At 39.0% G+C, this 13889-nt stretch overlaps 1 protein-coding gene across 1 annotated transcript in view; it reads left to right on the forward strand.

Moving 5' to 3' along the window:
• Positions 1–8212: 8212 nt before the first annotated feature.
• The window catches only part of LOC150085105 (uncharacterized), a 121252-nt gene continuing 115575 nt past the window's right edge, over positions 8213–13889 (forward strand). The window contains exon 1 of the mRNA XM_090376788.1: positions 8213–8587. Within this exon, the coding sequence (XP_090232914.1) occupies positions 8293–8587 (295 nt within the window). The 5' untranslated portion in view covers positions 8213–8292. The remainder of the gene's footprint in view (positions 8588–13889) is intronic.

Raw genomic sequence — 13889 nt, forward strand, 5'->3', positions numbered from 1 at the left:
CTTACTTAATTTGTCCAAAGTCTTTATCCCCATGACCTTCTTATTAAATGAAATTGCAGAAATTATATCTATTATTACTCATACCAACTGGGGTCTTAATCAAAAAATGCTAACTATTCTCTATAAAGCTGTTATTTTGCCTATTGCCACATATCTGGCAGCAGCTTTGTTTGCTAGGACCGACCAGACTCTTCACTTTTAAAAATAAATTATCTACAATATAACTCAGTTTCCTTCTATCTAAAACTTATAGAACGATTTCAACCCTTGCTTTCCCAGTTCTCTCAGGATCCATGCCTCTAGATTTATTTTTAATCTTTCGAGTCTTTTGATATTTTATTAGAAAAAATCAGTTTCTTGACTTTGAGGGCATACAAGCTGATCTTAGTAATGTTCCAAAAAAGGAAAAATTAAAGTGTTTGAAATCCTAATGTCTATATGGCAGCAACGTTTGAATCTCCTAAAGGTCAAGTTAAAAAACTCTTTATTAGTAATGTTAACTTTGTTAACAAAACTGCACTTAAATGGTTCTCTCCAAATATTTATACTGGGTTTCTCCTTACTGGACATCATTACCTAAATGCCAAATTAGTTATGGAAGAGGTTTCCACAACTAATTTGGTCACGGTATATGGGTATTTGTGGCCCATCTCTTCGTGCTGTACACGGACACTGGACAGGCTTTCCAGGTGATCGCGTTCCTGGTGGCAAAGTGGCCAGAAACAACACAGACTGCACAAAACATTTCTGGCCTTTTACAGAGTTCTGTATTCATCAGAGTGTACCACGGGGGAGTTGAACTATGTTTTGGAGTCGCCCTACATAAGATACTATATACTGTATGTCTACATGTCATCCAATTTCGCTTTAATCTTAATCAGACTATCAACCTCGACCACTGTAAAAGGCAATTCATTCCGCTGATGTACACAACTCACAGTTCGAAAGTAAACTTCTGTCACTTCCAAGAAGTTTATATTTGGGTCCCATAGTTCTTGTCTCTCCTGCCAGTAAAAATATACTTTCCCCCTTCTAACCTTCAATTATGTCCTGAATCTTTTTCTTCCTGAACTACTTTTAACTCCTCTCTCTTCTCTAGTTCGTAAGTACTTCTTGGAGTTCTGTTCTCAAGTGCAAAATCTGACATTTAGCAGCATTAAAATACCGTTGTCAACAAATCCAAATCATTTTGAAGCGCATGGCGTGATCATTAACCACCCTTCCTATCTTTACGTGATTAGAATACTTTTACAGCTATTCCTAAGGTCCCTCCTCCATGTCATTAAGGAAGATCAGAAACAAGATTGGGTCCAAGAACACCAAAAGCCAGACCCGAGTCAGGGCTGTCTTTTGGTGTTCTTAGACGATAGATATCTTCATCCAGAAGCCTCACTCAGTACATTACATCAAACTGAGTTAAATCCAAACCCAAATATTTGGTCAATGTATATTAATCAGATTTGGAAGAAAAGAAATAATTTCGCATGGAAATCTCTGTTTAAAATTTTGTTGGTAGAATTTCATTGTTGGAATAAAATTGTTGAATTCTGTATTCTAATATTCTGGAGCAATGTCAAAATATGTTGACCACTTCCACGGATGCCATTGTGGGTAGCACAGTTGGTAGAACTACCGTCCTCCCCACACTGGGTGGAAAAGCCATCAGTTCGAGTCCGGTCGATAACGTGAGGATTTTTTGTGGACCTTTTTCACAACGTGGCTGATGATTTTTTCTCCCGGAAACTCGGGTTTTTTGTCCAGCAAACAGAAAATCGACCACAGAACACACGCAATTTACAAACTGTGTGCACGGAGCAATATGGCCTTACAGTGATGCTCCTAAAAACTTAATGCTTCTACAGATGTCACACCACAAAGTTTCTAGAAAAGCTTCCCTATTCCAGTTCTTCTTTTTCTAATCGCTGCACCTTGTGTAGTAGTTTTTAAAAGGTCTTTGCAACAACAATTAGGAGTCTATAAACGAAGGGTTTAATGACATTCAATTTGAAAGTGGCGCTGGTGGCACCAGCTGTATGCTAGCTAAATTAGTGCGCTCTTAAAAATTAATAAATAAAGAAGGTTTTCGGGAGTGTTACTCAAAAAGAAGTTATATTTTAGATAAAATAAGTGTGGGTGAGTGATAGGTTAAGATTTGAGACCTAAACGTGGTTTTATTTTTCGGACTGAACTTTTTAAAATGGTTATCATTGTTATGTTCGGACATAGGAAATTTCAAGGTCATTAAATTTTTAAGGAACTATAATCAGTCGCTGGGAATTCTTAGTAGAATAGTTGTGCTACATGATAGCTTTGATGTAGAAGTTTTCAGGATACCAAATTGTATTTAAAAATACTCACGTTTTGCTGAGTTATACATTATTGGTATTTTCAAGGTCACAGTAATTTTACCGAGTCAGCCATTTGGATGTTCCAGGAGATAAAACTACAGCAGTGCCACCTGCTTGGTCAGTGGTGACTAGAAATTCGGCATAAATTGCGTAAAATTATGACATCACGAGGCAGCTTCATCACTGAATAAGAGCTACTCCATTTATATGGCTGCGGCAGGTTTAGTAATTTAATTTGTTAATTTGTTAAACTACTAAAGCACCGAAAGATATATGCTCCCAGAAGGGCCTTCCATGGCGGAAAGGTTTCAGTGGAGACGTCAGACGAAACCCGTTTCAAAAGGTCCACACACGACCTTTTCAACTAAATTGTGATCCAAGAAAGCAACGGGAAACTACTTGGATTATCTTTCCCTGAAAACTTCAATGATAGCAAGCAAAATAAACCACGGCCCCGAGTCTCGGCGTCCCTTGAATGGGGCAGGGGTGCTAAGAATCTCCGAGCTTGCGTCGAAGAATTTTCTGAAACTAGCTACATGGAACGTTAGAAGCCTACTACAACCAGGAAAACTAGCCAATGCTTTACAAGAAATGGAACGCATTAACATCAACATACTTGGGCTAAGTGAAACCAAATGGCCTGGAACAAAGAAGTTTATATCAAACGACCACCACGTCTTCTGTTCCGGAGGAGAAGAGAACACCAAGCAGACGTACGGCGTCGCTTTCGTTGTCCACAAACAACTGGCCAACAAAGTCACCAGTTTCACCCCAATATCGGAACGAATCGCACTACTACAGCTAGCAGGCAACAAGATCAACCTGAATGTGCTCCAGGTCTACGCACCAACAGCGGACAAAGACGATCAAGAAATTGAATTGTTCTACGACAAGCTAAGCAACACTTTAAAGTCGCTGAAGAAGCACGACATGACGGTCATCCTCGGTGACTTTAATGCCAAAATCGGTCAAGGAAAGCTACAAAACATAGTCGGAGAACATGGCTTGGGGACACGGAATGAACGAGGAGACAGACTCGTCCAGTTCTGCCAAGAAGAAAAATTTAGCACTGCCAACACTTGGTTCAAACTACCACCTCGACGACTATACACCTGGACCTCACCACAAGACTCTGACAACAATATCGTCAGGAATCAAATTGACTACATCTTAATCAACATCAGATATAAGTCAAGTGTCCTCAATGCAAAAACTTACCCCGGAGCTGACATATCATCAGACCATAACCCAGTAACAGCAACACTACGTCTCAAATTACGAGCAGTCAAACGCACAAGCACAACAAAAAGAATCGACCTGGAGAAACTGAAGAACACCGCCAACAGACGACAAGTACAGCTTCATCTCAACACTACAATCCGATCGATCGAAGCAGTAACAACAGACGTGCAAGCATTCGGGCGTTCACTCAAACAGTGCATCAATGAAACAGCAGAAACCCTGCTAGGACATCAGGCGTCGAAAAAGAAACAACGGTGGATGACCCAGCACATACTAGACCTAATGGATGAACGGAGAATATTCAAAAACAACAACAACCGGGAAAAATACAAAGAAATACAACAAAAGATCAAACAGGAAATCCGGAAGGCGAAGGAAAAATGGATGGAAGATCAGTGTGCAGAAATCGAAGACCTAATCAAGAAAAATGACAACTATAACCTGCACAAGAAGCTTAAAGAAGCTGGAAACATCTACAAACCGGCTCCTATCCCAAGTTTATATACGGACAACAATCAACCTATACTAAGCAAACAAGCCAAACTCGACACCTGGAAGAGCTATATATACAATCTGTTCGGCACCAACAGAAAACCGGCAGAAACGCAACAACAAACACAGAAAGACAATCTCCACATATTAGCATGTTCCACTCCACATGTTAATATGTGGAGTGGAACATGCCATCCGAATAACAAAGCCAGGCAAGGCCTGTGGACCTGATCAGATTCATGTGGAACTGCTGAAACAACTAGACTACAGCAACATCCAACAACTAACGAAATGGTTCAATCAAATCTACAGCAACAACGACATTCCATCCGAATGGCTCCAATCCATCTTTGTGGCCCTACCAAAAAAGGCTACCAGCCGGAAATGCGAAGACTTCAGGCTGATCAGTCTAATGACCCAGGTGCTAAAAGTCTTCCTCAAGGTGATTCAGCAAAGGATAAGATGTAAGTGCGAAAGTGCACTAGGAAACACACAGTTCGGATTCTGCAGGGGACTAGGCACCAGAGAAGCAATTTTCTGTTTACAAATATTGCTACAAAGGTGCTATGAACATCAAAAAGACGTGTATATATGTTTTATTGACTACGAGAAAGCCTTCGATTCAGTAGACCACGACCGCCTAATTGACCGACTGAGAAAACTTGGGCTTGAAAACAATGATATCAACTTTATTACAACTCTCTACTGGAATCAAACAGCCCGGCTTCGCTATGACAACGATCTGACAGACCCAATTCCAATAAAAAAAGGCGTCCGGCAAGGCTGTCCATTATCTCCCATTCTTTTTAACATCTATTCGGAAATGATCTTCGACCAAACACTGGCTGACAAGAACATCGGCATAAAAGTTAACGGACACTACATCAATAACTTAAGATATGCCGATGACACAGCACTAATAGCGGATTCAGAACAAGATTTACAGACCATCTTGAACGAAGTGGACATAGAAAGCCAAGCATGGGGGCTACGAATCAACAAAAAGAAAACAAAGGTGATGAAGGTCAGCAGGACTGCAAGCAAAATCACGATCAAACTAAACAACGAAAAATTAGAGCAAATACACCGCTTCAAGTATCTCGGAGTGCTCATTGATGACCAGCTGAACCATGAGGCCGAAATCAAAAGCAGAATTGAACAAGCCAGGCAGGCATTCACCAAATGGAGAACCCTCCTCACCGACAGAAGCTTGAACATCGTGCTCAAATTACGTACATTGAAATGCTACATCTGGCCAATACTGCTCTACGGTGTAGAAACCTGGACTCTAACATCAGCCACTACAAAAAAGCTCCAGGCCTTCGAAATGTGGCTCTACCGAAGAATGCTGAAAATTCCGTGGACAGCCAAGATAACCAACGCACAGGTCCTGCAGGACATGCACACGGAACGGGACCTGCTCAAAACCATCATCAGCAGGAAATGCAAATACCTAGGTCACATCGCTAGGAACCAACAAAAATATCACCTACTACCACTCATCCTGGAGGGAAAGATCGAAGGCAAGAAACGCCCAGGCAGACCGAAAATGGCATGGCTAGATAACATCAACACCTGGCTTCACATGACAACAGCACAAATTCTACACGCAGCGCTAGACAGAGAACAATATCAAAACGAAGTCGCAAACGCCATTCGGCAGCATTAAAGAAGAAGAAGAAGAATTTGAAAGTGCAAAAAACTTATGCCTCACCAGTGGCGTATCCAGGTATCATCGTAAGGGGGGTATGGCGACCAGGTCCAGGTATTATTGTAAGGGCGACCAGGTTTTTGATTTTTTTTAGAACTCCTGCTGCGTTCTTTTTCTTTAATTTAAAATTTTTTGGTTAAGGGAGTATATGCCCCTTCTGCCCACCCCGGAATACACCCCCGTGGCTCACTATATATGAGGTCTGGCAACAAAATTCCCGGACTGATGAAAAAAGAGAACGCAAAGTGAAGGAACTAAAAAATGGTTTTATTTTTATTCAAAGCAATCATCACACGATTGAATGCACTTATTACACCGTTCTAAAAGTTTCTGAAAAGAATCAGCAAAGCTATCGAAAGGGATGATGTTCGATTTGGCTGTTACATTTTTCTTTGCCTTCAACATACTGAAATCTTTTTCCTTTGAGGTCAGTTTTCACCTTGAGAAAGAGGAAGAATTTCTGGCGCTAGCTCGGTCTGCGCGGTAGCACAGTGGTATCGTAACCGTATTCCCCACACTGCGTGGAAAAGGCCGCGGTTCGAATCCTGTTGATGACGCCAGGATGTCATCATGTGAATGAAGTCTTCTTTTTGAAGAGCTCTTTTAGAATTCCCGAAATTTGGCAACTCTGTCCTCATTTTGAGAGGTTGACGGGCGCCACTTCTTGGGTCATTGCGAACATCCTCATGTTCGTTTTTTAACCGCTTATACAATTCAAACACACTGGTACGACTTAACGTTTCATCACCATAAACAGTTTTTAACATTTCATAGGTTCTGTTGCAGCTTTTCCCAGTTTAAAGCAAAATTTGTTATTCGTTCTTTGCTCCATTGAACGAAACGTTAATGCTGCTAACAAAAGTGGTTATTACTCGCAACCTGTTAGCCTACAGGACAATCTCTATATCAACACCTGTTGGAGGAAGTTTGAAATAACATACCACTTCCGTTTATTTTCAAGCTCTTCGAACATGACCGCAACAGCACCAGTCCGGGAACTTTATTACCACACCTCGTATATCGCCTCTAACCTCTAGCAATCAATAATTAACTTAGTACCGGGTGAAACAAAAAAAGTAAGAAAACAACAATTTCTAACGCTTACACAAACATCAGTTGGAGTGATTCATTGTAGTTTCTTTTTCAAAAGTAACTATTTCGTAACTACAGTACGTGAACTCTGGATATTCATATCATCTGATTTAATCACATAAGAAAACCAGTTGAGAAAATTTCAGAAATATTCTGTAAAGATACTCGTTAAAGAAACGACCAATGAAGTACCCGTTCGCCTGGTTTTTAAATGAAGCGGAAAATTACATCACTGTTGATAAGATAGGTTGTGTCCTGATTATGAGGCCTCATTAATACTATCAACAGTTATAAATCTTAAAAAGAGATAAAAATTGATGTTAAAATGATCTAGAGCAGAATTGCTCAATAATCTTTAATAACAAAGTTTACTCAGTCTAAAAGAATTGTTTTGCAACCATCTATAACTTTTATTTTGTTCACGATTGATTGTTTGAAATCCCATATCCATCTTGGGGTTTTCCTCTTATGTGACCTTCCATGTGAAAAATACTGATCTAAAAGACATTAAACACTGTGACATCTATTACAGGGAGAGGGCCAATAAGTGAAAGATGAAATTGAGAAAAGTGGATGAAAAAAATGCCCTCTTGGTGTTATTTTTAGAATATGTTAATATGGCCGATTGAGAATTTTATTATTAATAAGGTAATTTTCTATTCCTTCATTTGACAGCAATGGTCGAGCGGAGTTAAAATTATCTTTAACTAGTTGATGCTCGCTAGCCCGAGATGCTAGCGAGCATCAACGCTCTCCTCTCTGGAGTCAACCGCGTAGTTGTAACCTGGGTGCTCAATTAATGCCGCTGTGCCAACAAGCACAGTTGTAGTGGTGCTGACTCCGCATACCGGGCACCCAGTTATTTCAGCGTTCCTCCAGGCAGATGAACAAGCATTGTCGACATTTAGGATCTACCGAAGGCTCTGAATGTCCTACTACTGCATCGGGTAACAGCAAGACGATCCAAGGTGGCACACTGCAGGTCACGTAGAATTATAGGACGGCTCATGGAACAAGCACATCGCAATACCCGTCGCTACTCGAGTCGACATACGGAGATTTTGCCTTAGGCTACAGCTATCTTTCCTCTCCCTACCCTATCCCCTTCTTTCCTTAGGCAAAATCTCCAGTCAGGGACGCAGCGAATGACCGGACCGAAAAAGCCGGCGGCAAAGAGTAAAGGAGACTGCGACAACCCAGGGAAAGGTATCGGCATATATGTAAAGCATCCAAACACCAGACGGAGCCACCTGTCTCCTGGAAGGGTGATTTGCTAAGGGCAATAAGGTGTTTGCGTGACACGCGCACTGCGAATGCACCTTAACTTCGGATGTTTCCAGGATAAGACGCTACACGTGCAAACCTGCGAATCGTGCCAAACAGCCGTCGTAGTGAGGATACCTGTGTATGTGTGTGTGTGTGCGTGTGTATATAGTGTTTTCGTCCGGAGAATGGTCCATCTGTAGGCCTGATCTAAGTTGCATACCGTGTCTGTGCAGGGCCATGTTCTCCCACGTGTTCATGCAGCCCGCTCACCTGTTTGGTGTAGCCGTGGCAGCGGCGTTAGTTCAGGTATGTGCCGGACAGTTGTGCTACAGTTCTGGAGGAGTGGCGGGAATTGTTATTGCTACTTTCGTAGGGACTGTGGTGGTAATCGGACTTGGTCTGGCTGCTGCTTGGTACCTGTGGAAAAAACGCAGAGGTAAGGAATTTATTCCGACTTAGTGCTAGCCTGTGTGATGGAGTTATGGCATTCAGGGGGTATCGACACATGGTTACGCGTAGAGAAACGGTCCCCCAAAAGATCACTATAACGGTCAATACGAAGTATTAAAGTGGAATTAAAAATAAAATTTTATCTCATCCTCAAAAGAGTTACTGAATAGTATAATGGATTTTTTACAGCTTCAGAAATGTCTTAAAGGTCCCCTTCAACCAAAATAAATAAATAAATAAATGAAACAAGATTTTTATGGCCTATTATTTTCCCCCTAAATTAGTATCTTGCATTTTAAATTAAACGTGCTGATGAGTTCTAAAGTGTTTTTTTCTCTCTCACTTTTTATCTCATAAAATTAAGATTCTCCTCAATATATATTGTTATATTGAGGTTATATTGCTGTAATGTAAACATATACCATGTAACTAAATATTATCCTAAATATTTCAAAATTTTCTTGTCTCTATAATTTATTGTCTCCATAAATACTTTACACATCGTAAGATAAACTTAGTAACCAAGGTAAATATGAGAGGGCGCTGTTTTGTGTCAAACGACAATCGTTGATAATTTTTGAATTGTAAAACGCTTATATTATTTAGCAATTGAATTATCAAAAAATTAGGTAAGGTTACAGAACTTAAAATATATTTACATTTAAAAAATAATATATGTTTTATTAATTCTAGTGTTGATGTTTGAATTAAAAGATTTTAACTGTACATTGATTAATTAATTTTATACATTTATTATAGATTTATCGATTGCATCTCGATGCAATCCATATAGATGTATCGATTGCATTTAAAGAGAAATTATTTTGTTGTCGTATTTTGATATAGCAAAAATTCTGTCATTATAAGAATATTTTAAATTGGAATTAAAACTTAGTTTAAAAAAAAAAAAAAGCCATGAAATATTTCTTCCTTGTATAGTTCAAAGCGGTCGAGGTCAGTCGATTACGTCACTTCATATAAAATAGGAAGTTCCCGAGAGTATGTTGCCTGAATGAATTAAATAATATTAATATATTTCTTATTTAACTTAATATCTTATTTAATATTATAATTTCTTAAAAAAACGCAACTTTAAGAAATTTCTTCTCCTGTTAACACAGCACTTTTAATTTAGATACGTGTTTGGTATAAGTGACTCAATAATAAAATTCGAATTAACTGTACCAGTTTCTAGCTTGTGTAATTAAATTTGAAATAAATATTGCTAAATTATCGGTTGAATAATGAAATTATAAAAATAAGAACAATACAGGCTCATTAAATTAATTAATATATAAAATAGCTCTTTTTTTAACAGTTCATTCTATTGTTAATAACTATCAACTGATTATAACGATAGCAGTTTCATAATGTTACCCTCCTCCCCACTGGTGGAAGAGACCTGAGTTCGAATCCCGTCTATGAGAAAATTTTTGTGGTTTTTTTTTTTGCAACGTGGCTGCGTCAGGCGTTCTCAGGCGAGGGTAGCGTGGTTTTTTCTCCCGGAAACGGGCGTCGCAATATGGCCTAAAGTTGCTGATGCATTTAAAACACTACAATGATTTGATCTGAAAATTTTCCTGATTAATTAAATTTTATTCAATAGAAAGTTGAAGTACAAAAATATGGCTCTGAAGCCTTCGAAGAAGATTGTCTTGTGCGGATAACGAAACAAAGGGACAGAAAATTTGAATTAAACAAGGGTTCTTTCATCTCACTGCCATAACCTAGGGGTAGCTTGAGGCCCAAAATCGATTCGAGCCTGCAACTCTTTATGGTCATACCAGAGATCAAAACGGGGATGGAGGAGATAATTAAAAATAATGATTATAATATAATTATGAAATTATAATGCAACGAACTCTTAAATTTTGCAGTCAGCTACTTGTGGCAGGCTTGGCTGGGACCATGGTTTCTTGGAATTAATAATTTTAAATATACGATTTTTAATTTCTACACATAATTTTATCGTGTATACAGGATTTCCAGTTAATACGTAGACAATTAAACAATTTTAATTATTTATCCACGAAAATAACCCAAACGATTTATAGTACATCATTAAAAAATATCGTTTGGCGTGCAATACGCCCTCTCGTGACAAACTATTCTTCTGATATTTATTAATTTTTAATTACAATTGAAAGCTAGAAAACAGCCCAATAAGTTCCTCGCTCTCCCGAGCTGAAAATAAAAGTAGAATAACTGCTTACGTGTTCCGACAGTGTATCTGTATATCCTTAACATATGCTCGACATCTGTTATGAAGAACATTTTCACGCTTCTGCAGACGATGGTTAGTAGCAGGGAAAGGTATTTGTCTGCCAACTTGTCTGTCAAGATTTAGGGACATGCATTATAGGTTAAATACAGGCGTACATTGTTAGATTACGGGAGAGACACGAAACAGGTCTCAACCTATCCTTATAATGTCACGCCAATGCACTTTGTTCCATTATTTGCCAGAATTAGAACCATTACTGTTCACCACATAACTGTAATTCTTATAATTAAGCGTTCGTTTTATGAATGAACACTCCATCTGTATTTGTAACTGTAACTGAAGTCCGAAGATATTTAACTCATTTTTTTATTTTATGAGCCCTCTTTGATGTTTCGCAGTGAATTCTCAATTTGGGAGTGGAAAGAGCGAGAGACTATGCCATGTTTCTACCTTCGCCTGTTGGTACGTGCAGCAAACAGGTAATATCGCAATAACGTATTTTCAGGTTATTATATCCGCCAGGTTAGTCTGGGAACTCTTTGCCAGGAATGCTGCGGTCGAGTTTTTTCATCGAGGGACGTAGTCGGTAAAGCGTACAGTGCAAAGTACCTCTGCCGCCTGGGAGAGACGGCAGAGGTCAACAAATCTTGCCGAAGGAAGGAAATACTTTACAGGAAAATAGGTTTCTGTCACGATTATGAAGACCTTGGCGTGTGAAAAATGACGTACCATCAACCCTACTACCCCTTATTTTGATGTTTAATTGTATTCTGGCGTGCGATAACCCGAAGTAGTTTATACTTCCATGAAGTCTGCGCGTGTGGTAGCACTGGCATCGTCACCGTTTTTTCCACACTGGGTGGGAAAGAACCGGGTTCGAATCCCGCCAATGACGCGAGGAACTTTTATGGCCTTTTTTCACTTCGTGGCTGAGTTAGTCGGTCTCAGGCATAGATAGCGAGGTGCCTCCCGGGAAACTCGGCTTTTTTGTCCAGCGAAACAAATCATAGTGTGACATTCCTTTTTATACTTTTATAAAAGTCCGCGCTGTACCACAGTGGTTATAATCACCATCCTCACCACAAAGAGGGAAAAGGCCCCGGTTCGAAACCCGTCAACGACGTGAGAAACTTTTACACGCCTTTTACACTTCGGGCGTAAGTTAGTCGGTTTCATATGAGAACAGTAAGGTGTTTTCCCTCCCGGAAACTCGGGTTTTTCGTGCAAAAAACAGGCAAATCGACCGGGGAACACATGGGAAGATGAATTCGTTTTCGGGTTGCCATAATATGACACTATATATCCATAAAAATTGTTTCTCGGCTAAGATCAAAGTATAGGTTTTATATTTCCATAAAAGTTTCCGTTTTACATCTTTCTTGAAAATGTAAAAGGGCAACTTTTAGATTTTTAAGTACTTTTAACAGCTTTCCGACATCACCATCTATTAATAGCGGAAGGACAGCTTTCCGCGAGTCTTTAATTTATTTAACTCACAAAAAGTGAGTTAATAAATTTTACTTTTAATACATAATTGATATTATTAAACGAAGTTTATTTATATGGTGTATGATTTATTCACAAGAACTCGAAATCTGGAGTCTTCGCTTGTCAATGATTTGCAGCATCATTTTGGAGTTTGAGTTATTTGAAACATATTTAAATGATTTGGAAACGGAACTTCTTATGGAATTAGAAATCCTTTAGTTGCAGGGTGTTGTTAGCGAGTTCGGTGTCCATTAAATTTAAGTGGTTTATTTATTTGCGTGAATTAGGATAGAAAGAAAAAATAAACTATATTGTGAAAAAAAAATGGATATAAGTTCTGATAGCTGTTAGGATGATCGTGTCTTTTCTTTTAATGTATTTATTTCTCCCTGCTTGGCTTCCACTACTGTTACTTCAGGGTTGTCCATAATTACGCGCTTATTTTAAATATTAAATACAACTAGTTGTACCCGGCGTAACATACACCATCTTTCTGATTATGGCGTAAATAGTTTAATCTAGGTCCTTCAGTCTTCACCATTCTTGTTTAGGTGGTAATATAATTCTACAGCAGTCACCTGTGGGATATATGAACATATCTCTAAGGTGGTTCCCCATCTTCTCCAATAAATATTGCAGAAACCTCCGTTTTGGATGTAGGTGCATTACATCGTCTCTTATCTAAGTCCGGTTCTTCTATAAATGCTATGCGCACATTAATTGTCGAATTGGCCTGGGTTGTTTAATGCATTTGTTTATATGACTCAGCAAATGGGTTAACTTGTCGCAACATCTTGTTGCATTACTTCGGCCATAGACCCTTGGTTTGATTGTTTTTCAAGCCGTTTTGTTGTTGCTTCAGAAGAATTGAAAATATAAAGGTGTCCATATCCTGGCTTATTTGCCTCTTTTGGATATAGCGGTGAGACCAAATGGTAAATCTGGCCGTGTATTCTAAAACAGTATGGACCATTTCCAGGCAGTGATTTAATCTCTGCGTCCATTGATACGAACACCATTGCTGAGTTGTACTCTCGTATATGTTCTCTGTAGTTATTTGCCTCACGTGCATACCCTGTAAGCAACTCTCGTAATACAGTAGGTGTCTCAGACAGTGGGTCAAGTGAAACCTTTCCATCGTGACAGCATTTAGTGTATTTATTCGATGTGCTTAACTCGTCCCCAATATCTTGCATTGGAATACTCACAGTGGTAACTAATAATTCCTATGTCATGCTCTTCCACATTAATTACAGCTTGTTGATTATTCGCATTCGGTCCTTCTATTTGATTAATCCTGTGGCGTCTTCTCATTTCCAATCTTGCTTCTCTTTCTCTATTAGATCTCTCTCTCTCTCTTCTAATGTTTCATTAGCATTTATTCTGCATTTTCTCAAAGTTCTTACACACTGTTCAGCAATTTTACACTTCTTAAAACTGAGAACGGTTTATTAAAACTGAAGACGGATAAAATAAACATACATCGATAGCTTTCAGGCATAGGTTGCCTTTCTTCAGTCGAGTAAAACGTTAGTACAAAAATTAATAAAGAATGTCCGGTGTGGTGGTCATGCGA

Source organism: Mastigoproctus giganteus, chromosome 6 (assembly GCF_048544385.1).
Source record: "Mastigoproctus giganteus isolate SK-2022 chromosome 6, ASM4854438v1, whole genome shotgun sequence".
NCBI lineage: Eukaryota > Metazoa > Arthropoda > Arachnida > Uropygi > Thelyphonidae > Mastigoproctus > Mastigoproctus giganteus.